Source organism: Guillardia theta (genome assembly GCF_000315625.1).
Source record: "Guillardia theta CCMP2712 unplaced genomic scaffold GUITHscaffold_87, whole genome shotgun sequence".
NCBI lineage: Eukaryota > Cryptophyceae > Pyrenomonadales > Geminigeraceae > Guillardia > Guillardia theta.
In genome coordinates, this window is record NW_005434587.1 from 158,392 (window position 1) to 180,043 (window position 21,652).

The following is a 21,652-nucleotide window of genomic DNA, read 5'->3' on the forward strand; positions in this document are numbered from 1 at the left end:
TCCTCCTCCCTCCCTCCTCCTCCCTCCTCCTCCTCCCTCCCTCCTCCTTCCTCCTCCTCCGTCCTCCTCCCTCCCCTCCCCTCCCCTCCTCCTCCCTTCCTACCCTCCCTCCCTTCCCTCCCTCCCTTCCCCTCCCCTCCCCTCCCCCTCCTCGTTCCCCTGCTTGTTCCCCTGCTCGTGCCCCTGCTCGTGCCCCTGCCCCTTCGCCCTCCATCATTCTTCAGTCCCGGCATGCCGCATGCGCCTCATCAGACTTAAATCGAATAAATTATGTTCGCAGGAATAATCTCACGATCAGCACCGGACAGTCCTCGCAGTTCAGCATGGGCTGGTTTATTGTCAACTATTCAGCTCTCTAGACGCCGTTAACGAGCTCTGCGATGGTCCCTTGCTAACCGTCTGCATAAGTCGGCGAGTCAGGGCAGGCGGTAAGGAGGGAGCAGGAGCAGGAGCAGAAACACAGGAGCAAAAACAGGAGCAGGTGTAGTGATGGGGAGCAGGAGGTGTAGTGATGGGGAGCAAGAGCAGAATTTGATGTGACAGGAAGAAAAGAACAATTCGGTAGAGCTCAAAAGGGATGATGGCGGAGGTATCAAGACCTCTGGCTTGTAAGTTGTCTGCTCCTGCCGCCTGATCTTCAACCCCTGGCAGGTGCAATCTTTCAGCAAATCCGGTAGAGGAGGAGGAGGACTGTTGGCCATCACCTTCTCCTTGAGTCCACTGGTGAAAGAGTACTTGCGAGAAGAGTTGTTGAGATCCTCAGCCTGACACCAGACAGGTTGAGATATGAACGCGAGTTGCAAACAATAGCCAGCAACCTCAGCTGAGACTAGTTTCTTCTCTTCCTCGGTGAGCTCCTTGAGCTCTTCATCCCCGTCCTTGAGTTACGTCAGAAGCGAAGGGGAGGAAGAGAGGAGAAAGAAGTGGAGGAAGGAGGAGGAGGGACCTTGTAGTAGTAGAACCCTTCCTCTTTCAAAGCAAGCGCTTGAATCGCCGACCCACTCGACATCTTCGCGTGAGCCTAAACGAAGCTTAATCCTCCTCCTCCTCCCTTGCCGATATTTCCAACCAGCAGTGAATTCCAGTCGTGATATTTCACCAAGTCGAGCTTAGCAAAACCTGAGTGAGGGAGGAGAGAGTGAGCGAGTGGGAAGACGATGTCGAATTCTCTCACCATTCCAGTTGGATCGTTGGGTCAGCCGTAACTTGGTATGCTCTATTTGACTTCTCGCTGCAAGCTTCCTGTTTAAGTCGTCGATCTGCCAGTAACTGTTAGGAGGAGGAGGAAGGGCATGATTAGGGAGTTTACCGTGTCTTCCGCTTCAACTATCATCTCCTCTACAGGGTCGCACTGTATTCGGCGTCATTTCCTCAGTTCTTTCCTTCCCGCGGTTTCCTCCCTTGTCGTTTCTCCTTCTCCCTCCCTCCCTCCCTCCCTCTTCCTCGCTTCCCTAGCTTCAGCTCCTCCTCTCATCCCAGTCATTACCTTGTACTCCGACGGTCGCCATCGCACAAGCTGAACAGCCAGAGACTCTGCTCGAGTCTTCGGCTCCTGCCAAACCATCATCATTCACTTTCTGCTCTCCTCTAACTCTCACCAGCTGAGGCAGCAGCTCCAAGAATAAACATTTGGTCGAAATGTTCTCGAGCTGCAAAACCTGTCACCATTGCGCGAACAAGACCTCTTGCTGCCTTCACCTGATACTGCGACGAAAGCTTCATATCATCACAAAGCACCTGCAAGAACCATGAATCCCAAGGCAAACTGCAAAGGCTTCATCGACCAGCTCAGGGCAAAATCTCAACGTTGAGGGAGCGCGAAGACGAAGGTGTGGGACCCCATCGGTAGAGTCAATCTTGCACTTCAGACTATCCGGCAGGTTCTCAATCAGGTTCACTTTGATCTGTGCGACGGTCAGGTCGTCGTCGATCTCTACTGTGCTCAGCTCCTTCCACGTCAAGGGCTGCTTGACCGAGTCGACCAGGTGAAGCTGAACCTGATAGATCGACGCCTTGGACGGTGCTCCTGCCTCAACGTGCAACCTTGTGATGTACTCTCCTCCCCTCGAGATTCCCAGGTCAGCAAGAGACATCTGCATCCTGTTCAACTCTTGCATCCCGTTCTCAGCCTTCCGCAGGATCTTGAACTTCTCACACTCCATCTCCAACATGCTGCTCATCCTCTCCTTGGCGCTCTGGAGGGAGTCGGAGATTGGGGTGATGATAGAGTGACCGACGGATTGGTTCTGCAGGTCGTTGAAGAGGATCTTGATTTTGTTCGAGGCCTCCAAGACAGCAGGAGACATGATGGAGTTCTTGAAGAGGTGCACATCGTTGAGCGAGTTCAACATCTCAGACTTGATCTTGGCGACGAAGAAGAAGTCCTCCTCCCACTGAGAGAACATCCTCTTCAACCTGGTTGCGTTCTCCGGGAACTGAACTTCCCTGTGGATCGAATGCCGTCGATACTTGGCAACCACGAGCTCACCCACATCGACGCCGTACTGATGCATCACCAGGCGCTTCAGGTCCAAGACGGTGTCCTCTTCTTGGAGGTAAAACACGTCATTCTCGTCCGAGAACTGTAGGATTGCGCTATCTACATCCCCAACAATGTCTCTGCTCAGCCAAACACGGACAGGACTGCTGTTCGGCTGGAATTGCTTCCATGGCATTGAAAGATCCATCCTCGTTTCCACAGCCAAGTTGATGTTACAAGACAGTATGCTCTCAATGGCAGGATTGTCCTCCTCATCTGACAGGACTGGTAGTCCCAGCAGGTCGTTTGACGGGTTGTACTTCCTGAGCCGGATGCAGTCGATATCGACGTCCTTCAAGCTATTGAAACTTTCCCTGACCCTTACCAGCAACTGATGGTAAGATTGATCCTTCAAGATATTCACTGTGCTGTGGTAGAAGCCGTGGAATACGTTGATCTGCCACGTATTCCTCTTTATCCGCAGCTCCTCCTCCTCTCTCTTCAATGCTTCCTCGCTAATCTTGATCGCTTGTGCCAACTCCTGCGAACACAAGTCAGCGCAATGGAAGTGGAATCGACGGGGTTTGTTGCTTGCCTCTGGCACCTCTAGCTTCCGCTGAACCTTCCTGCCATCCTCCCTCCTCCTGTACAAAAGCATGTAGGCGGTCGCTGTGGTGAGATAGGTCGTTGTTGCTCCATAAGCTCCGAAAGTGGATTCAACATCCTGCCAGCAAGCTTCCGTTACCATAGCGTCGTTAAACTTGTACCATCGTCCTTCCGCCAAGTCCTTGACGTACGCGTAGTAGTGCCCACCGAACGCGCTTCCGCTATGCACCATGACGCTGTAGAGGTCATACCACAAGGGATTCCGAGCAGACTCGGAGGGCTCGCAGTTGCTGCTGGAGTGAAGGTTGCTGTCTCCCTCCATGCGCTGCGATTCGCCGTCTTGCTCGTCCGGAGGGTCTTCGGTGATGGACATGCGCCGCTTCCTCTTGGGGTTGCGGCAGAGGTAGGAGGAGGCGTCGAGCATCTCGGGGAAGGTGACTCTGTCTGTGATCTTGATGCGTCTCATAGTCTCGTAGTCGAAGTCAAAGCGTTTGAGCTGGATGGTGAGGATGTACGGGAGGTCAGCGAGCTGAAGCCCCTTGTAAGCATCCACCATCATCTTTTCTGTCCGACCGTTAGCAGGATCAGGGTCAAGTTGGTACTGATTGTTTCCATCCAGAGTCTCAGGCTTGATGAAGTTAGCCAGACCTTCTTCAACGCTCTTGATGGGATGGGGATTTCCAAACTGCTTGATGTTCAGAGAGAGGTCCATGAATGGCTCTTCCTTGAGAGATTCAAACTTCACTTCAGCTCCGGGGATGTTTCTCACGTAGCTTTCCATGATTCCCTCGAACAAGTCCTTGATCAAGTGCTCCTTCGGTGTTCCCTTGAGCCTCTCCTCAAGCTCATCAAAAAGCACTCGGCACAACTCCTGGACGTCGTGCTGCTGAAAAGCATCTGCACCAGACCAACCAAAGGATCGAGTCAGCCCTTTCGTCTCCACCGAATGTTTCTCCGATAGCTGCATCTGAGCAAAGAGATATTGCAGCTGGAAACAGATGCTATCTTTCTGCTTCACCGGATCCTGCTCCACGGTAATCTGGTAAACCCCTTCACGGAACTCAGGCGTCATGAACAAACTTTGTAGCAGAGAGTTCATGTAGCACGTTGCTCCTTGATTTGAAAGTCCTACAAATTTACACTTGGGCCCTGTGCTGTAGCTGAACACAGGGCGGGTAGCAGACATGAACCCGTTTCTTTCTGCGGTACTGCTGTAACCCGTTGATTCTCTCGCTGACGCAAAGTCCATTTCCTTCACGTATCGCACTTCTACAACCAGTCTACTAGTGTGATCATCAAGACTCAACAAGTCCTTGATCAACTTCCCGTTCTTCGCATAGTCCTCGATGTTCTGATCTGCTACGAATAAATCGAAATCTTCGGATGAGCATAATTTTTCGCTGGCTACTTGTTCATACAAGATACTGGCTTTATCAAGAGTCCTCAAAGACTTCGACCATCTTGAAAGAAATGCAGACGGCAGAACATCTTTGAAGATGACATTGATGTCGACTGCAAAAGAATGCAAAGTCATCTCACTGAAACTTAAAAGAAAGTGCTACAGCTTCAAAATGAGCAGCAGCAAGAATCTCCAGAAGCACGGGTAAGAAGATTGCTACATGCATTGCAGGCAGCTGGAGGATTGATCCTTGTTGCCCTCAGCACTTCGCTCTATCCTATCCTCAGGCACTTCTCGTCCCTCTAACCCCGTCCCAACTCTCCACCTATTTTTCCCAGCTACAGCCCTTCCTCACTCTATGTAGCCATGATCTCCTTCTCCTCCTCTCCCTCGCCCTCCTCTCCTCTGATGGCCATGAGTTGTGTCTCCTCCTCTCCTCCTCTCCTCCTCTCCCCTCTTACCGTTCGCCTCGTTGTCCCCGCAGGCAACGAGCGCTAACTCTTGCATGACTTCACCGGCAGTTATGCGTGTGTAACGACTAAAACCCCCATCCAAGGCCCCCGGCCCCCGGGCCCGGGTGCGGCCCGGCCCGTGCTGGCCCTTTTCTTTTACACAAAGGCCCAAGTGACTGTAATGCCCGGTAGCTGCGGGCCCGGTAGTATTCACTGACTCCCGTTACTACTGGCAAAGTTCTCCCATTGCGCTGCCTCTTCAGTTCTTCCCAGGGTTCTCGCTGTCTTTCTCTTCTCGCCGTTTGGCCAGTGTGACAGTTGTCAGGGTCAAGCCTGCTCGACTCTCCTTATAGTCCTCGTACTGATTTTTAACTTAACTTTGAGTAAACCTTCTCTACTGATAGTTGGGCCTCCTAATCAAGGTGTGTTCGTCGGAGTTTTAATTATCAGACTCCAAGTGTATACAGAGCCTTTCCATGTCGCTTATGTGAATGTCTTCGCAGTCGCCATCCTCCCACTCGATCAAGACGATGTCGCTTCCTGGCACCCTTGTTGTCACCGTTCCTATCACCCCGTCATACTGTCTCTTCAGCTTCTGTCCCACAGCGATGTCCTCTGCCTGTCTCGTGCGAGCAGCATCCTCGACAATCTCTTCCACCTTGTTCTCCATCGCCTCCATTCCGTTCGCAGCCGCTGCTTCCTCCTCCAGAGACGCATCCTCGGCTCTTGCCTCTAGCTCCTTCTCAGCTTCCTCAAGGCTTGTCTTGGATAAGGTTTGAAGCACAATCACATCGGGGTTGGGGAGAACAACTACCATGCTCGCTCCCATCATGCAGTCTCCGATACCACCATTGTCTGCGCTACCATCGATCTGGATCATGTACTCTCCGCTGTCACCGTTGTATGCCATCACCACCCCCAGGTATCGCGCGTCCACGCAGTTCACCCCCACTGTCGACCCCAGCAGCTCCGGGCTCGCTCCCCGCATCAGTGCCACCTCCCCGTAGCTCCAATCCAGCGGCCGCCTGTTCCTGGGCTGCATGTCCTGGGCAAACATGTCGCCATGGTGCTCTAGGATGACGTCCAGCAACTGCGGCGAGCTGGAGCTGAGCAGATGTCAGTGTACGCTGCGTAGGGAGGGCCAGCGCTACCGGCTCTCCTGCTCCCCTGCTTCGTTCCGAGCCTCTTGCATCCTCTCGAAAACGAAGGGCTGCATAGGCAGGAGGAGCATGGCGCCGCGCTTGAAGCGAGAAGCTTTCTGGATCTCCGGGTAGTCCATCTGAGGAAGGTCGTTATACGGTCACAGGTGCGGGGAACGAGCTAAGCTCGAGCTCTACCTTGTTGACCAGCAGCAGCTTGTCAACGTCGACGCCGAAGCTCTTAGAGATCGATCTCGGGGTGTCTTCATCCGTGCACATCACCCGGCCGTTCTACAAGAGCATAAGGTGGCTCGTCAGGTCGGTTGGCTCACTCACCGCATACTGCGAGTGACAGTCGGCGTCCACAAGGAACACGCGCGATGTCTCCATGTCGATCCACTGATCGAACCTCCTCGGCCAACTGAGAGCAGAAGCGTCACCATCATGGCGTTCCTTCGCATGTAGAAGCTTTCCGACCTGTTGAAGTGAACCAAGGCCCTTCCCTCCTCCGCGTTGTACTCCTCCACCTGAACCATCTTGAGAAACTTGCCGCAAACATCAATGGGCAGCAAACCTCCGCATGGAAGAAAATTCCCTCGTGTCCTCCAGCCTTGTCCTCACAGAGGACATGGTTCCCAGCTCGGATGGGTAGCAGCTGTAGGGTTCGCATCCGATCACTAATGTGTATCAACGGCGCAAACTCTCACCTCAGCTGGACTCTGAAACTTGGGAGGGATCAGCTGGACATCGAACGATGGCAGAACTATCCAATCCTCTGTCCTGTGTGACAAAAAAATCATTTTCAGAGAGGAGGAAGAGAGGAGGAGGAGAAGGCAGGTAGAAAGTAAATTGAGAAGGGAGCAGACTGGAAGACTCACTCTTCCTTGCAGAAGAGAACGTGATAAGACGATTTGCCATCATAGTCGTCAATCACGCATTCCCTCCAAATCTTCTCCTCTTCAAAGAATCGTCGGAGCCTGCAGAACTTCAATTTCATGGCTTCTAACATGTAGGATCTTCACCTCTGACCGAGCCAGTGCTCTCCGTGCTCGAAGACTTTTACCCCAAGATGATCCAGCACCCCAATCTGAGAGAAGTAGCAGCGTTGGAACTCTCCAAGCAACTGAAAGCCAATGATCATTGCCAAGTTTCACATCGAAGCGACGGTGTCATATGACAAGCAAATTGGTTCTTTGATCTCCAAAATGAATAAAATGTTTCACACTCGGAACTTACTTCAGTGGCTTGCTTAGCAATCGCGCTAGCTTCTCCATAGAACAAACAGAAATATCTCAGTACTCGTATGAAATCTTCGCGAATCTGCAGAATCTTTGACATCAAACAAGCCATGGCCCCCATGAAAGACGGTATGAAGATGCTTCACCTGTGATGGATTCTTGTAGGCTCGCCTCGTTGAGTTGAGAGTCTGGTCGATCTTCTTGTTGATCGTAGTGATGTCTGTCAGACTTTTCGACCGAGCCAACTCCACAGACATGCCGAAGCTGTTGGAAACGAACGTGAGAATAGTGACAATGGAAACATCTGAGAGCAAAGGAGGCACAAACAATGGAGAATAGTCAACATTGAACAACAATCTTGTCATAATAGTGATGTGTGCAATAACGGAAATATTTGCCTCCAAATCATGGCGAATTCTATGCAAAGTGAGGATCATGAAGCTTGTAACACATGACAACAGAGCATAGTCAGACACAAGACATCACGGGCGATTGCATCAAGCAAAAAATTGAAGGATTGAAAACTAGTCAGGGGGTCAACTTCTAGCAGCGATAATCACCTTCCAATCAAGGAGCGGAGAAGTTTTTGATCAGGATAGAGAAAAGGAGCAGCACACTTCCAAAAACAGTCAGACTGGCAAGATCGACCAGGTTCAAGACTGTTTCATCTTACTTCCTTCTGCATCAGATCCTTAAGAATCAGCTGGCATGTCCTGATGCCTTGTAATCTATCCAGTTGAATAATCTCCTTGTCTTGCTCAGACTTGATCTTCGACAGCTCCTGATCTCTCGTTTTCGCCTTCTTCACGGTCTTTTCTTCCCCCGTGCTCTTGCTTGGCTGCAACGTTTCATTTTCTGACCCGCCTCCCTTCCTCTTCTTAGCATTCTTCAGTATCTTCACATGGATGGGCTGCAAACCAAAATGAGAAAGTGAATGAGACAAGAAATCGAAACGTGCAGAGGAAGATACAGCAGTGAGTGAAGAGTTGAAGTCTCAGTTGAGAAGAGGAGGAGAGAGATGAAAGAACGAGGAGGGAGAATACTCGACGAGCAGGATGATGAGGAGCAACAGCAGCAGGCGCAAGAGCGTTAAGCTCGAGTTCTCACCAACACTCCGTGCTCAAAGTCACCATCATCGTAGTCCACGTCAACTTTCCCGTCATTCGCGATCTTCACGATGGTCCCCTGGTACCAGCCCTGCAGCCCACGGCGAGCTTTCCACTTGGCCCGCACTCGCATGCCAACCTCAAGCCGAGGAGCGTTGCTCGTTCGGATCTCCTGCGACATGTTTGGGTCAAATACGTCCATTCCTCGCCTCTCGCACCTGCTCTACAAGCTTGCGAGCTACTTCAGTCGAAGAGTCGACCGTGTCAAGCTGCTCCTGTGCCATGCTGTAGTAGTCGAAGAGCTCCAGCAGCGCCTGTCCTGCTCGCACCTCCTGCCTCGAGAAATCATCCAGCGACACTTTCACCTCCTGCTTCTTCCCCTTCCGCTTCTCCTTCTTCTTGTCCTTCTTCCTCACCCTATCGCCTCTGCTCGGCTTGTTACCCTTGAGGAGAAACTTCACGTAGTTCTCATATCCTGACAGCGACTTGATCATCTCAGCAACTTTCAAGTGCTTCAGCCCGAACATGGTGAAGCCACACAGCCGATCGTTCAGTCCCAGATCAAACTTCTTGTTCAACTCCACCACCAGCTGCCGCCAAGGATCATCCGGGTTGCTTCCAGAGAACGAAACCATCTTGTCATTCATCTTGTAGAGCTGGAACCTTGGGCCCTCACGGATAACACAACAATATTCCGTCTGCTCGTTAGAATCCGCCACGTCATAGTAGAGACGATGGGCTTCGTAGCCCACCGGGGTCACTATGTTCCCCTGGTAATACCCGGCAGGGTTCAATGGCAGCTGCCCCAACGCGATCACCTTGAGATTGGAGTAGCAAAGAGGAAGCTGGAGTTCGCCTTCGAGAGTTTCCTTGACCCTCTCCTTGCTCCCCTCGTCTCTGCCCTCCTCCCTCTCACTCTCCGAGCTGTACTCGCTGCTCACACACGAAGTCGCCTCCTCCTTCGTATTTTCGTCGGGCTCTTTGTGGGACCCGCCGGCACGGGAGGAAGCATGTCCCCTCCCTTGCACTGACGATCGCAACTTGGGTCGAGGTCCTTTATGCTGCTGTGTCAGGAATTGTTCCTCCATCTTTCGCGACTCTACAATCAGTTCCTCCGCCGCTGCCACGTCGTCTGTTGCTGCACACAGCGCTGCTCGAGCAGTTTCTTCATCACAACCCACTCTCTTCATGAGATCTAGGACCAAACCCTCTCCCCTCCCCTCCCCTCCTGCTCCTGCTCCTGCTCCCTCGTTGCATGCAGCTGCTGTGCTCCTATCAAGAATCTCTCCGTCCTCCTGTGTAGTCTCATCAGGATCTTCGACCTTCCGGCTCTTCTCCTCTACATGTCCGAGAAAATCCTTAGGGACCACACTTGCAATATCAGACACATCCGAAGAATTTGAAGGCTGTTCTGATTTCCCGACACTCCTTTGACTCGCTCTTTCAGTGTCTCTGACATGATTCTGGACCCCATTGCAAGCATCTTCGTTCCCCGGCACAAGACTTGGAGAAGTCTCATTACTTGTGTTGCCAGTCTGTCCCTTTGCCATCTGTCTCGGATCTCTGACTTCTTGTCTTGGGTCCTTCACTCGCCCCCTTGAAACCTGAAGATGCCTTCTCCCCTGACCATCGCCGTTTATTTCTCCCTTCTCAGGCTGAGAAACTCCTTGCTGAGCTTCAACACGCTTCTCCTCACTTGCTGTCCTGCCGTTAGCACCCTGAGTGTTCGATGGCGCATGGTCCACAGGGTCCCGATGAGGAGTGGTAGAGTTGGACGACTGCTGGGGTTCTGCCGCATTTACCTCTCGTTGCGATTCCTCCGATACCTTCTCCCTTTCACTCTTCAACTTAGCTCGCTCAACAATCAGTTGCTCCTTCATCCTCTGCAACTCTGCTCGCAGTTTCATCTCCTCGATGTCTCTTCTTCTCATCTCCTCTTCCCGCTCCATCCTCAACCGTTGTTCGGCCTCATCCTGCATCATATAGATCACTCGCTGCATGAACATCGGGCCATCGTGCCTTCTCTTTCTTCGCTCGCTCTTCCTCTTGCTTCCTTTTCATCCTCTGCTGTATGATCTGCGCAATCGTTCCTCCTGCGTTGCTCTTCGAAGCGAGTGTTGAGGTTGAAGATCGAGAAGTTGATTCGCCCTCATCCCCTGTTACAGAATCAGGTAAGGAATCAAGTGAGAGCGAGCGAGAGATTGTTTGAAATGGGAGGGAGGGAGAAGGAGGTACGATATACCTCCCCTTGTCTTTGTGATTTCTTCGTGGTTATGATGAGCTTTCACGTGCTGCTCTACAATCTTGTAGTACCCATATCCTCTAGGCCCATTCTTGAGCACGTAATTTTCAGACTCCATTCGCTTGTTGGCATTGAAAGGATAGAAATCCTTCTCATCGGAAGGCTGGGAAGCATTCACTGGTTCCTTCGGTTCTTTCTTCACCACGATGACATCATCCCTTGGCTTTCTTGTAGCACCTGTACGAGATTTAGAGTCATGGCACAGAAGCAAGCTGTGAAACCTGTCTCCCTGGAATTACCGTGATCTTTCGACCTTTCTTTCTCTGGGGAGTGAACTGGGAAACATGTAAGAAACAACCAGATTCTTGTCTTAATCCGATCAGACCTTCCTTCATGTGATCTTCAAGAGCACTCTTCGCCTCTTGTCCATTCTCGTAATGATGATAAATCCTATCCGGGTAGAAAGTCTTGATCGCACCCGTAACAAAGAAGACCGAGGGGCACCGGCTACACTGGAACACCCGGCAAGTTACGATATTATTCCTTATTTGCTTATCTTCTACACTCCTTGTTGGCAACTGGTTGTTGTCTGAGGTACAAGAATAGTCAGCAACAACACAACAGGCATGACTGAATCATCATCACATGTTCTATTCCGATTCACTTGGTCCACTGGAGGGGCGACTTGTGCAGACGGTGGCATCCAGCGAGCGGCTGGCTCGGTATGGATAGCAGGAGGGTTCACAGTCTGTTGCCTGGCTGGAAGACTTTGAGGAGGTCTCTGTAGTGGCGAGTTGCTAGCTTCATGATCGGCTCTCGTCGCATTCAAACTCTCCGCAGGAGGTTTGATGTCAAGATGGTGCTGCTTATCCTCTACGATCTGCGAGATCAGCCGCTCCATGTCTTCAGCCGTCTTGTCGCACTGCTGGGCAGCCCGGCAGTTTTGCAACAAGTCTGCAAGCCATTCAGGATCTGGAGGATCGTTTCGCAGGATCTTGTCGAATGTCTCTACGGTATTTCTCCACTGCTGCAGCTCTTGTACCCACGCGACTCTGAGCTCCGCCGCCCGACTCTCGTGCTTCGACTTGAGTTCTGCCATCTGCTGCTTGTGCTGCTCATGCATGACCAGCATCTCATACTGGTTCTTTGCCATCCTGAGCTGCGTCTCCTGCCATTGCCTGAGCCGGTTTTGCTCCTCCAAGTTGTTGTCTTCAAAGATTTGAAGCTTCTTCTCCAAAACGCACTTCTTGATATGGTGAGCAAACATGATGCTCTCATCGATATCTTTGGGATTCAAGGCAGGAGCAGGAAGGGCGTTCGGCTGCTGATGAGAGGCTGTGAAGCTCGACGCATTGTCTTGATTCGCCAGACCGGAATGTGAAGCTGGGGGGTCCCGCCTTGACTGACTCGGCTCTTGTTCAACAGCCAAGTTGCATCTCTTGATAAGCTCTTGGGCCACGTCAACAGTGAGAGCTTGCCTCTCAAGCCAGATGCGAGGAAGACGCTGTATCTTCCGACAGATCTCTGCTTCTCCCTTTCTCTTTGCACAATGAATAGCCATCGGCATTACTTCACACAGGACTGGCCCGAAGTCCTCTACCCACCTGTACCCGCTGCTCGGACAGAACAGGATGTCATTGACAACATGCAGAAGTGCAAGATCTCGTTCAACTCGGCCTTCGTTGAGGTACTTCATGAACTGCTCTCCCCACAAGTACACACAGCGCTTTGTGTTGTCCCCTCTCTGCAGCATCGCACTGGAGCAGTCCAAGATAGCATCTCGGGTATCGATGACGTGTTGTAGACGAAGAATCAGACCTTGGTCAGACCAAGGCAAAGGATTCTGATTGCTCATCGGCGAGTTACCCTGAAGAATCACAAGAAATGAAGGATCTGTACAACCGTAGGATCACGCCAACGGCGTCACATCGCATCCTTTGTTGTTCAACGTGTCAGGCAGATTGTGGAAGGAAAGCGTTCAAGTCAAGCATGGCCTGCTTCTGCCCAGGTGGAACATGGAGGCTCCTCATGCTCTAGACGGCTGGACACGGAGGTCGCCTCCTCTTCTTCAGATCGCCGCACATGAATGTCGAGGCCCCGTCAACCTATCTGCATCACCCAACTCCACTCAGTCTATTCATCAAAATGCCCTCCATTTCTCTGAAGAGCTTCCCTTCCTTGCCTCTCCCTCCCTCTCCTCCGTGTGCTCTCACTACCTTCATTTTCAGGTATGAGAGGAGATGGGGTGAGGGAGCAGCAGAGTAAGGAGAACCATCTACCTTACACTATTGTGATCCCCGTCACGCCTATCCCACCTCCGCCCCCCTTCCCCCGCTCCTCTCTTTTTCTCCCCTCCCCTCCCCCCCCCCCCCTCGCACCTGCGGCGAATCATTCGGCATAGCAGCTAGACGACATCGCTGCCCCCAGTATTCGCTTCCTTCCACTACCGGTGTCAGAACCACCTTTTGCTGCCTCCAACCAAATTGCCAGGCTTTTACTGATGAGTCGGACTCGGTCCCTCGGAGTGGCAGTGGCCGGGGCCTGCTGGCAGGCTGGCCCTGAGCCGCCGGGCCGGCCGGGCCGCCGCCGCCAATTGGACTCCGATCGCAATCGGGAGTCCCAAGAAATTGGCAGCAGGATCCTTTACTCAAAGTTAAGTTAAAGAATCCATGTGAAAAGCCGTTCGTTTCCGCCGTGGAGATCTTACGAACGTCAGCTTTTCCGAAGCCTCGGAGTCGCCGGGGCCACACAAGCTTTAAATTGTGAAAACATTTGTTTTCGCTATCATTTTACGAACCTGTCACTGTCTGCCTGTCTGCCTGCATGATATATCTTGTTTGTCCAATGCTCGAGTCAGTCTAGAGCTGTACAGGTTCCAATGCAGCAAGAAGAGGAGGTAGAAGAGGACGTTCAGGTACTTCAGGTCACCAATGCCGTCGCAATCTTCCCCCGTAACAAGAAAACCGGCCCAAGACAGTCTCCGGTCTTTCTCACCCGTCACGACCTCGTCAAGCTCTTCCCCTTCAAGCTCGAAGAAGCCGCCGAAAGCCTGGTACTCCCATACTCTCACCTCCCGTGCACGGGCTTGGCTGACAGAGGACGCTCCTACAGGGCTTGTCGCTGACGGCCTTGAGGAACGCATGTCGAAAGCTTGGCATCTACCGATGGCCGTATGCCAGAGCAGGAGGGGCCTCGATCACAGGCTCGCGGGAGCATCAAACGACCAGTAGCGCAGAGCACGCTGACTTCTCCGACGACATCATGCAAGCGGAGGCGTCAGCGTCAGGCGGTGGGAGCAGCCACGAGGGCGTCGTGACGAGTCATCAGGACGAGACGGCGTCAAGTCAGGAGGATCAAGTCGGAGCCGATCCGCATGAGGCGAGCGAAGGAGATGTACGATCGATGGAAGAAGGGAAGGAGCGGAGGTTCATAGAGTGGTACGCGAACCAAAAGGACGAGGACGAAGAGAGCGTATTCTACGAGCCTGAGAGGAAAACGTCTAGACTGATCGAGAAGATATAAATCGTGAGACATTTTTTTCGTGTTGTCACCCGTTAATTCCCTACATCATTGAGTAGGTGTTTGTTGCGATGATGAGGACTACAGTCTATCAATCAGAACATACTCGTGGTTTTGCTCGGCAGAGCCTCCTCGGGCCCTGATGACTGGACTTGAGTTCACGACAATAAACGGAAACTTTGCTGATATGTGTACATCAGACTTACATCAAAAGAGGAGGGGTGAAGGGAGCATGCGAAATTATCGATCGATATCCTGTTGTCAAAATGATTCTGTTTGAGCCCAAACATACCAGTGCAAATGCGATGTTTTGACGATGCATTTGGGTATCGGATCAAAAGAGCATTTTATTAATCATCTTCATGAAATAGGAAGAGAGTGACAAGTTACAAAATCTGCAGAATGAAAACTATTCCGAGCGAGAGCAGTCTCGGAAAGAGGAGGCTGAGATAACAAGATTGACGTTTTCCCATCTTCCTCTCCTCAGAGCTGTTAAGAGACCAAGAGACTAAAATGGAGGATTCCGTTCAAAAGGCGGGTAGGTATGAAACAGATGATGAGATATTCGAGATCGCATCATATTGAGTCCAACGAGTCTCCCTCTCAGGCTCGTAGAATACGCTCTCTTCGTCCTCGTCCTTTTGGTTCGCGTACCACTCTATGAACCTCCGCTCCTTCCCTTCTTCCATCGATCGTACATCTCCTTCGCTCGCCTCATGCGGATCGGCTCCGACTTGATCCTCCTGACTTGACGCCGTCTCGTCCTGATGACTCGTCACGACGCCCTCGTGGCTGCTCCCACCGCCTGACGCTGACGCCTCCGCTTGCATGATGTCGTCGGAGAAGTCAGCGTGCTCTGCGCTACTGGTCGTTTGATGCTCCCGCGAGCCTGTGATCGAGGCCCCTCCTGCTCTGGCATACGGCCATCGGTAGATGCCAAGCTTTCGACATGCGTTCCTCAAGGCCGTCAGCGACAAGCCCTGTAGGAGCGTCCTCTGTCAGCCAAGCCCGTGCACGGGAGGTGAGAGTATGGGAGTACCAGGCTTTCGGCGGCTTCTTCGAGCTTGAAGGGGAAGAGCTTGACGAGGTCGTGACGGGTGAGAAAGACCGGAGACTGTCTTGGGCCGGTTTTCTTGTTACGGGGGAAGATTGCGACGGCTTGAGGGGTCTGCATTGCTGCGCGTGTTGCTGTCACTGCAGGGTGAGTTAAGACGTCTTAAGAGAGACCGAAGATCCGTGCGGCTGTGACAGGAGGTGATGGGGTGCGAGAGTCACGTTACTTGACTGGCTAAACATTTGCAGTCACGTTACTTGATCAGAAGTCACGGTACTCGTAACTCGAAGGCACCGTATCTCCCATCAAGAAGTTTTAACCCAATAATGCCTTGAAACTCGCGTGGTCACAGTAGAGGTTTTCGCTGCCTCTTTCTTCGTATATAAACAATTAGAGTCTCTTGTTGAGGCGGACTTGGGTTGGTTTGCCCTTTACTAAAGGAAAAATCATTCAAGGTGTCATTCGTCGGCAAGAACTTCTACAGTGCCGTCTTGGCGGATTTGAGGCTTCATCTTGATTTCACTGACCCCCTCCTTGGACAGGCTGCGAAGACGATCAGAAGGACATTGCAAACACAACCAAAGCAGAAGCAGAGACATCACCGATTGTCCACGCTCTCACCCCTCTCCCTGAGAAAGTCTTCAACATTCACGCTCCTTCTCCCTACTCATTCCAGTCAGGTGTGTGCAGCAATTCGGCATTTGGTGAAACCCGTTGAGTCATAGAAGTAGCCGAGATTATCCGCCAGCAAATGCTGAACCTAGTTTTGAATTACAACGTAGTTTGACAATGTCGGATTTGACTTAGTACCCCACACCCATCACACTTGACGATAACCACCCCTTTCTCGTATGCCTGTTATCCGCTGAGGAGAAGAGATCACAAATCAACGGACGATACCATCCTGGTGAAGATCTTGCTCTGACGAGTTTCGCATTTGTTGCACGTGAAAACAATTTGCATCTCCGGATACTTGCCTGATCATGAGCATTTACTAGCACCCCGAGTTTGAATCAATCTCCAAACCTGGATTTTGAGCTTTATCTTTGCTGAACGAGGACATCTTCTTCTCTTGCTCTCTCTTGGCTATCTCGTCATCGCTATTGCAAAACCAATGAGGTTACCAAAACAGTCTGTCCAGTGCGTAGGCACTTTCTACCTTTCTTGTCGACCAAACCCTTTGTTACCTCCACTACGAGCTTGGAGGCAGAGAGCGCTCAAGCGGCTCATCTGTCTGGCATGACGAGCCTTGACCTGGAAGATCTTTGAGCAACCCTCACCCAACAACCCGTCGTTTACCACGTGCTCTATAGAAACACAAGGAGGGCAGGCCCGTCTCCGATCCAACGAGTTGATGCCGCGATTGCCAAAAAGAAGCATCCCTGGTTCAACGAAGCCCAAGGGAGAGGATGATTTCTGAGCCCTCGCGCGTTTGAGCCTTTCGTCGTAATCTTTCTTACTGTACATATCACTCCTCTTGGCATCTTCGCTCAACCTCTTTGGAAGGTCCATCACCTAATCCATTGGAATCATGAACTCCACTGATCACTTCGTTCCTTTCGAGCCTTACCTTCTCAGAATAAATCAACTCGTTATCTTTCGAGACATTGAGAAAGAGCTCAGAGCCCCTTATAACTGCCCTGCTTTTGAACCCGAACATGTCCTGTTCCCAAGCAAGTCAGGAACAAACGGTCAAGCGTCTTACCCGCACCTCTTTCACACTGTCCCAATCACCGTGGTTATAGAATCCAGGCTGACAAAGTAATGAATGAGTATGATGTCCAGTAGAAGTGCAGGAAAGGAATTGCTGACCTCCAACAGAGCAGAACTGGTGACAAGCCCGAAGAAAAGAAGCAAGAAAAAACCGCGAATTAAAACGGCAGATGATGTCATTTAGAAGCTGTTTCTGCTGGTATTTTCTGCCGCCCTGAAAATCAAAACGATGCTGTCTTAGTTCATAGTCCATCCATTTCAAGTAGTGCCTAACCCATCATCACAACAGCAACACATGCAGCCGTATCAATCCGGTTTACAATCTCTGCCTCCTTCAATTCCACTTCCTCAACCTGCTATCGTAATGCAGGTTTCCGCTCCTCTCTTCCTCTCTCATTCCATCCTTCAACACCTTATGCATTGCGATCCCCCGTCCCGCCCTCTCTCCTCCTTCCCGCCCTCGAATTTTCCATTCCTTCGGCCTCATGTATGCGATCCGACCACAAACCATGCCCTCATCCCCACTGATTCCCAGATTTTTCCTCACCCTCATCCCCCTCATCCCCCACATTCCGGCGGCCGGGCTGCATTCCGGGCCAACTCAGGGGCCAACTTGGATCATCTCAGTGCTCGTCCTGGTTCATCCTGGCTCCTCGACCCCGGGCCCCCTCAGTCTGCTCTCCTGCCTTAGAGCATTTAGTGCCGTCGAGCCCCAACTTGCGTGACACGTGCGGCTCAGTGATTTGGAACTCTCAGACATGTAATATACATCTTGAACTCTACAACTCTACTCTCTGTTGGTGAAGGAGTACCTCAATCCTCATCGATCACTATCACCTCGTCGTCTTCTATCCTCGACCCGCTCAGCAGGTGCTGGTCGTCAAGGAGACGGAAGTTGGAATGAAGTTGGCTTGCATAAAAGTCCCGGCTGAACTCTGTCTGCAACGATTGAGCAAGAGAGCTTCTTTCTTCCTCCTGCCTTCCTTGTGGCTCCAGCTGCTGACGGGGACGTTTGTCGCCATTCGACTCTCCGCTGTCTCTCTTCCTCTTCAGCTTCCCTGCGTTGACTTGCTCCCAGAACTTCTTGATCCTGCTCACCATCTCCTCCTCGTGAAGCTTCGAGACGGACTCCCATACATGGCACACAGACCATCCAACACGGACCATCATGCAGCTACAGGCATACTTCTCCTTGAGCGCACTCGGGGTCTCGTTTTCGTTGTGCAGGAACACAGCGACGCGGGAGCAGCCGGGGGAGCTGAGCTCTATCACCCGGATGTCTTCGCTGCCCACGGTGCTTCCGATGCTCCAGAGATCGGCAGAGATGTCAGGAGATTTGAGCTTGTTCAAGATGGTTGAGAACGCAGGGGGGATCGGAAAATGATCAGAACCCGCACATTCCTCGTCCTTCTCGTGCAAGTCAGACGAGTTGAAGAAGTTCAAGAGCTTCAGCCTCATGTCCGTCTCCTTCTTCAGATCGGCGGGCGAGACTGAGTGGAACAGCATCAGGCAGTTCTTTGCACGGGAGACCGCGACGTTGAAACTTTGCTCGTGCCTCTCTTGCTCCGCTGCGAGGTTGCGCGGGCCAGCCACCATGGTGAGCATGATGATGTCTTTCTCAGATCCCTGGAATGTTGCAGCGTCTCCAAACTCCATGTTGTATTCCTCTATCTTCCCTTGTAGAAATGGGTCGGACGTCAGTTTCTTCTTGATTTCTTCAGCCTGGTGGATGTTCCACAGGGACAGTACCCCGATGGAGGGTTTGGTGGAAGGTTTGCCGTTTGCCTTGATAGGGTTGCGATCGTAGTGATGAACGATTTCTCGAATCTGCAAATACTTCGTTTAGAACAAACAAGGAAGGCAGCAAATGCCGTTACCTTCTCAACGATACAATCTTGCTCTTCGAAATTCAATCTCTTCTGACCCTGGACTCTGCATTCACCATCCTGCACGTGATAGCGTTCCAGGGGCTTCAAGAAGGCATCTGAATCGGCCAGCTCGTTCCTTCGCAACGGAATGAGCGCGTTCTGGTAGAACTCCGCGTTGGAGAACTTGATGATCTCCGGGAGGCAACGGAAATGTTCTCTCAGGAGCACTCGTGACCCGCTGAAGATCTCTTTGAAGAGACTGAACAAAGGGCAACCTGGAAGAACGTTCTCGACGGTGCTGTCAGGAAACATTTCTAGCGTCTCCCGAGCATCGTTCTGGTCCTTTTCAATGGCACGGGCGGGAGCAACCTGTTGGTCATCTCCTATGACGATGATCTTCTTTCCTCGCAGAAGAGCAGGGAAGGAGGAGAAGTCAGATTGCGAAGCTTCGTCCAGGATAACAACATCAAATACTCCAAATTCAGCAGGGAGAAGTTCGGAAACGTTTGCTGTCGGCATGATCCACAATGGGAGAACATTGATGAGAGCGCTATTTGACAACAGCTGCTCCAGCTCCTTGCGAGCACGGTAATACTTGGCTGGCATTCTCTTCCCACGCGATTTGGTCTCAATCTTCGCAACATCTTTGATAAGACGCCGAAGAGTTTCAAGCTGAGAAAAGATTGAATTCTTCAAGTTTTGTTGCAGATGCCTTTGTGCCATGTGCGCAACTAATTTTTGAGAAACTTTGCAAATGTCTTTGATGCATTGTTCTCGCTTTGTGAGATTTTTTTGAAACAGGTCAATGCCAACCACGTCCTTGCAAAGTTGAAGATATTGACGCAGATAGATCGAGAAGCAATTCATGATCAGTTCATGCCGATTGAACAAGTGAATTTCAATCGGATCGATACTGTTCAGCCACTTCGTGAGACCTGCTTTCTGAAGCTGAACTTTCATGGAAACGATCCCAGGGCCTGAAAATGAAAACAATTTCCTCGAGATGCGAGAAAAGAGCGAGTCCGGATTTGATTCGGTCTGCAGCTCTTTTCGAACTTTTTCAACGAGGTCTTTCTCTTCCATCAGCGCTAACAAAGAAGGATTCGGAAAGGGCAGCAGTTCATCTGCATCCAAGTGCAGATACGAACGATCGCGAGGTAGAATGTAACTTGAGCTCAGTTGCTCCGGGGAAAAATTCTTGTACGCAGAAAGATCATCTGATTTCTTCATGAAAGCTTGCAGAAAGCTTGCAAACTCTCGAATACGTTCGACATAGCTCTTGTTGCAGAGCTCTGAGATGTGGATTCCTCCTTTCGAAATGTGTTCAAAAGACTGATAGAAGATGGAGTGCAAAAATTCATCGTCGCATTCCACATTATGCAGTTTTTGTGTGATATTCACCAAGTTTTCCTTTTGTCTTTCAATTTCAAAATGGTCGATTGGCATATTCTGGACATCGTTCAATCGTTTTGTCGCTTCCACCAGTTGATCAAGCATATCGCGTTTGCTCCCCTCCCACGAGATCGCAATGTTTGCCAGCCATGGTACCGCCTCTCCGATTTTTTTCTTCATGACGGAAAGCGCATGGATCCCATGGCTCGTGATCAAGATTTTGTTTCCCTGAGAAATCAAATGACAAGCGATGTTTGCTGCGAAGAACCGTCAGTCAATCACATTGATTCATTGACATGCTCTTACCTATCGTGTGAGTCTTGCCCGTACCAGGAGGGCCCTCAACCACTACCACGTTTGAGTTGCAGAGCAGCTTGACTACCTTGAGTTGATCTGCGTTGTACGGTAAAGGCAAGAGGAAAGCGGGATGATCGTGTGAGGCGATAGAAGATGACTGCGATGGGCCATCAATGATGTCTTTACAGTAAGATGGTATCACACATGAGGGTGAATCAAGCAACTTTGAGAATGTATTGGCGTCTTTTGAATTGCTGGGCTTGTAGATGACCCAGGTCCTGAGAATCTCGAGGTTCTTCGGGAGGTTCTGATTGTTGAGGTAATATTTCTGGTCCTCGACCACTGGCTTAACGCTGGAAAAGTCGCTTCTCAACTGCATGCCGAGTGACGTCATGAGATCATAGAGGTCGTCTGAGTTCGGGTGGAGATTCTTGATATCTTCCAGTCTCTTTGCACTCTCCTTCTTCAACTTGTCGAATTCTTGTAGTGAATGACACAAAACTTCGAAATTCCAAAGTTCAATGTCCATATCTGCAACTGGGGAGATGAGGAAATAATCGTCTAGCATTAAGCAGGTCATTTCGAAGAGAATCAATGGATGGTTGATATTTTTGTAGCCATATCGCATCAACCCAACTCCGAGTATCAAAGTTTCGTTCGTTCCTTTGCAACACAAAGAGTGTAACTGTTTTCTAACTGGTTCTGCTAGATCATCTCGACGAATGCAAATGCTGCATTCCGAGTTGAATTCTTGGTCTTTCAAGTCTTGTTCCATGATCAAAATCGAGTTGTCCTTGTAATATTGCAGAGACAAAGGGCATGCGTCGGAGGTCAAGTCGGAGTCTCCTTTCTTGGACAACTTCTCTGCATATTCCAGTAGTTTCTTGAGTTTCGTGTTCTCGTGCATGTTGTTCATCTGCAAAACATCGGTGAGATCGCCACACGTAGGCTGCTCTGAAAAGTTTTGATCACTACGACACGATTCCTGTCGCTCTCTCTTCTCTCTCTCCCTCTCTCCTCTCCCCCTCCATCACTCCTGTTCTTCCCTTCCCCTCGCCCGCTTCTTCCCTCCCTCCTTCCTCACTGCCCGTCTCCTGCCTCCCTCACTGCCCGTCTCTTCCCTCCCTCCCTCCTCCTCCCCCGCCCCC

At 51.1% G+C, this 21,652-nt stretch overlaps 5 protein-coding genes across 5 annotated transcripts; 1 reads left to right on the forward strand and 4 right to left on the reverse strand.

Annotated features, from left to right (window-relative positions):
• Nucleotides 1-355: 355 nt before the first annotated feature.
• On the reverse strand, nucleotides 356-4,991 carry GUITHDRAFT_144449 (hypothetical protein; the record flags this gene model as incomplete). The annotated part of the gene is made up of 12 exons (XM_005825064.1): nucleotides 356-391; nucleotides 705-764; nucleotides 819-878; nucleotides 947-1,021; nucleotides 1,070-1,119; nucleotides 1,175-1,259; nucleotides 1,310-1,351; nucleotides 1,487-1,552; nucleotides 1,599-1,649; nucleotides 1,699-1,737; nucleotides 1,785-4,597; nucleotides 4,946-4,991. The coding sequence occupies 12 exons, from the start codon at nucleotides 4,989-4,991 to the stop codon at nucleotides 356-358; spliced, it is 3,423 nt and encodes a 1,140-aa protein (XP_005825121.1).
• Nucleotides 4,992-5,375: 384 nt separating this feature from the next.
• GUITHDRAFT_144450 (hypothetical protein) lies at nucleotides 5,376-12,516 on the reverse strand (the record flags this gene model as incomplete). The annotated part of the gene is made up of 20 exons (XM_005825065.1): nucleotides 5,376-6,042; nucleotides 6,088-6,215; nucleotides 6,274-6,366; nucleotides 6,412-6,496; nucleotides 6,553-6,602; nucleotides 6,650-6,730; nucleotides 6,783-6,855; nucleotides 6,954-7,052; nucleotides 7,098-7,198; nucleotides 7,312-7,395; nucleotides 7,460-7,754; nucleotides 7,874-7,929; nucleotides 7,987-8,223; nucleotides 8,421-8,591; nucleotides 8,638-10,392; nucleotides 10,424-10,575; nucleotides 10,662-10,898; nucleotides 10,961-10,996; nucleotides 11,047-11,250; nucleotides 11,307-12,516. The coding sequence occupies 20 exons, from the start codon at nucleotides 12,514-12,516 to the stop codon at nucleotides 5,376-5,378; spliced, it is 5,814 nt and encodes a 1,937-aa protein (XP_005825122.1).
• A 1,023-nt stretch (nucleotides 12,517-13,539) lies between these two features.
• Nucleotides 13,540-14,183, forward strand: GUITHDRAFT_115696 (hypothetical protein; the record flags this gene model as incomplete). Its single annotated transcript, XM_005825066.1, has 2 exons — nucleotides 13,540-13,713; nucleotides 13,773-14,183. The coding sequence occupies 2 exons, from the start codon at nucleotides 13,540-13,542 to the stop codon at nucleotides 14,181-14,183; spliced, it is 585 nt and encodes a 194-aa protein (XP_005825123.1).
• Nucleotides 14,184-14,707: 524 nt separating this feature from the next.
• On the reverse strand, nucleotides 14,708-15,354 carry GUITHDRAFT_115697 (hypothetical protein; the record flags this gene model as incomplete). The annotated part of the gene is made up of 2 exons (XM_005825067.1): nucleotides 14,708-15,160; nucleotides 15,220-15,354. 2 exons carry the CDS (start codon nucleotides 15,352-15,354, stop codon nucleotides 14,708-14,710), a joined length of 588 nt encoding a protein of 195 aa, XP_005825124.1.
• A 556-nt stretch (nucleotides 15,355-15,910) lies between these two features.
• GUITHDRAFT_77430 (hypothetical protein) lies at nucleotides 15,911-16,197 on the reverse strand (the record flags this gene model as incomplete). The annotated part of the gene is made up of 3 exons (XM_005825068.1): nucleotides 15,911-15,994; nucleotides 16,045-16,089; nucleotides 16,135-16,197. The coding sequence occupies 3 exons, from the start codon at nucleotides 16,195-16,197 to the stop codon at nucleotides 15,911-15,913; spliced, it is 192 nt and encodes a 63-aa protein (XP_005825125.1).
• Nucleotides 16,198-21,652: the final 5,455 nt, after the last annotated feature.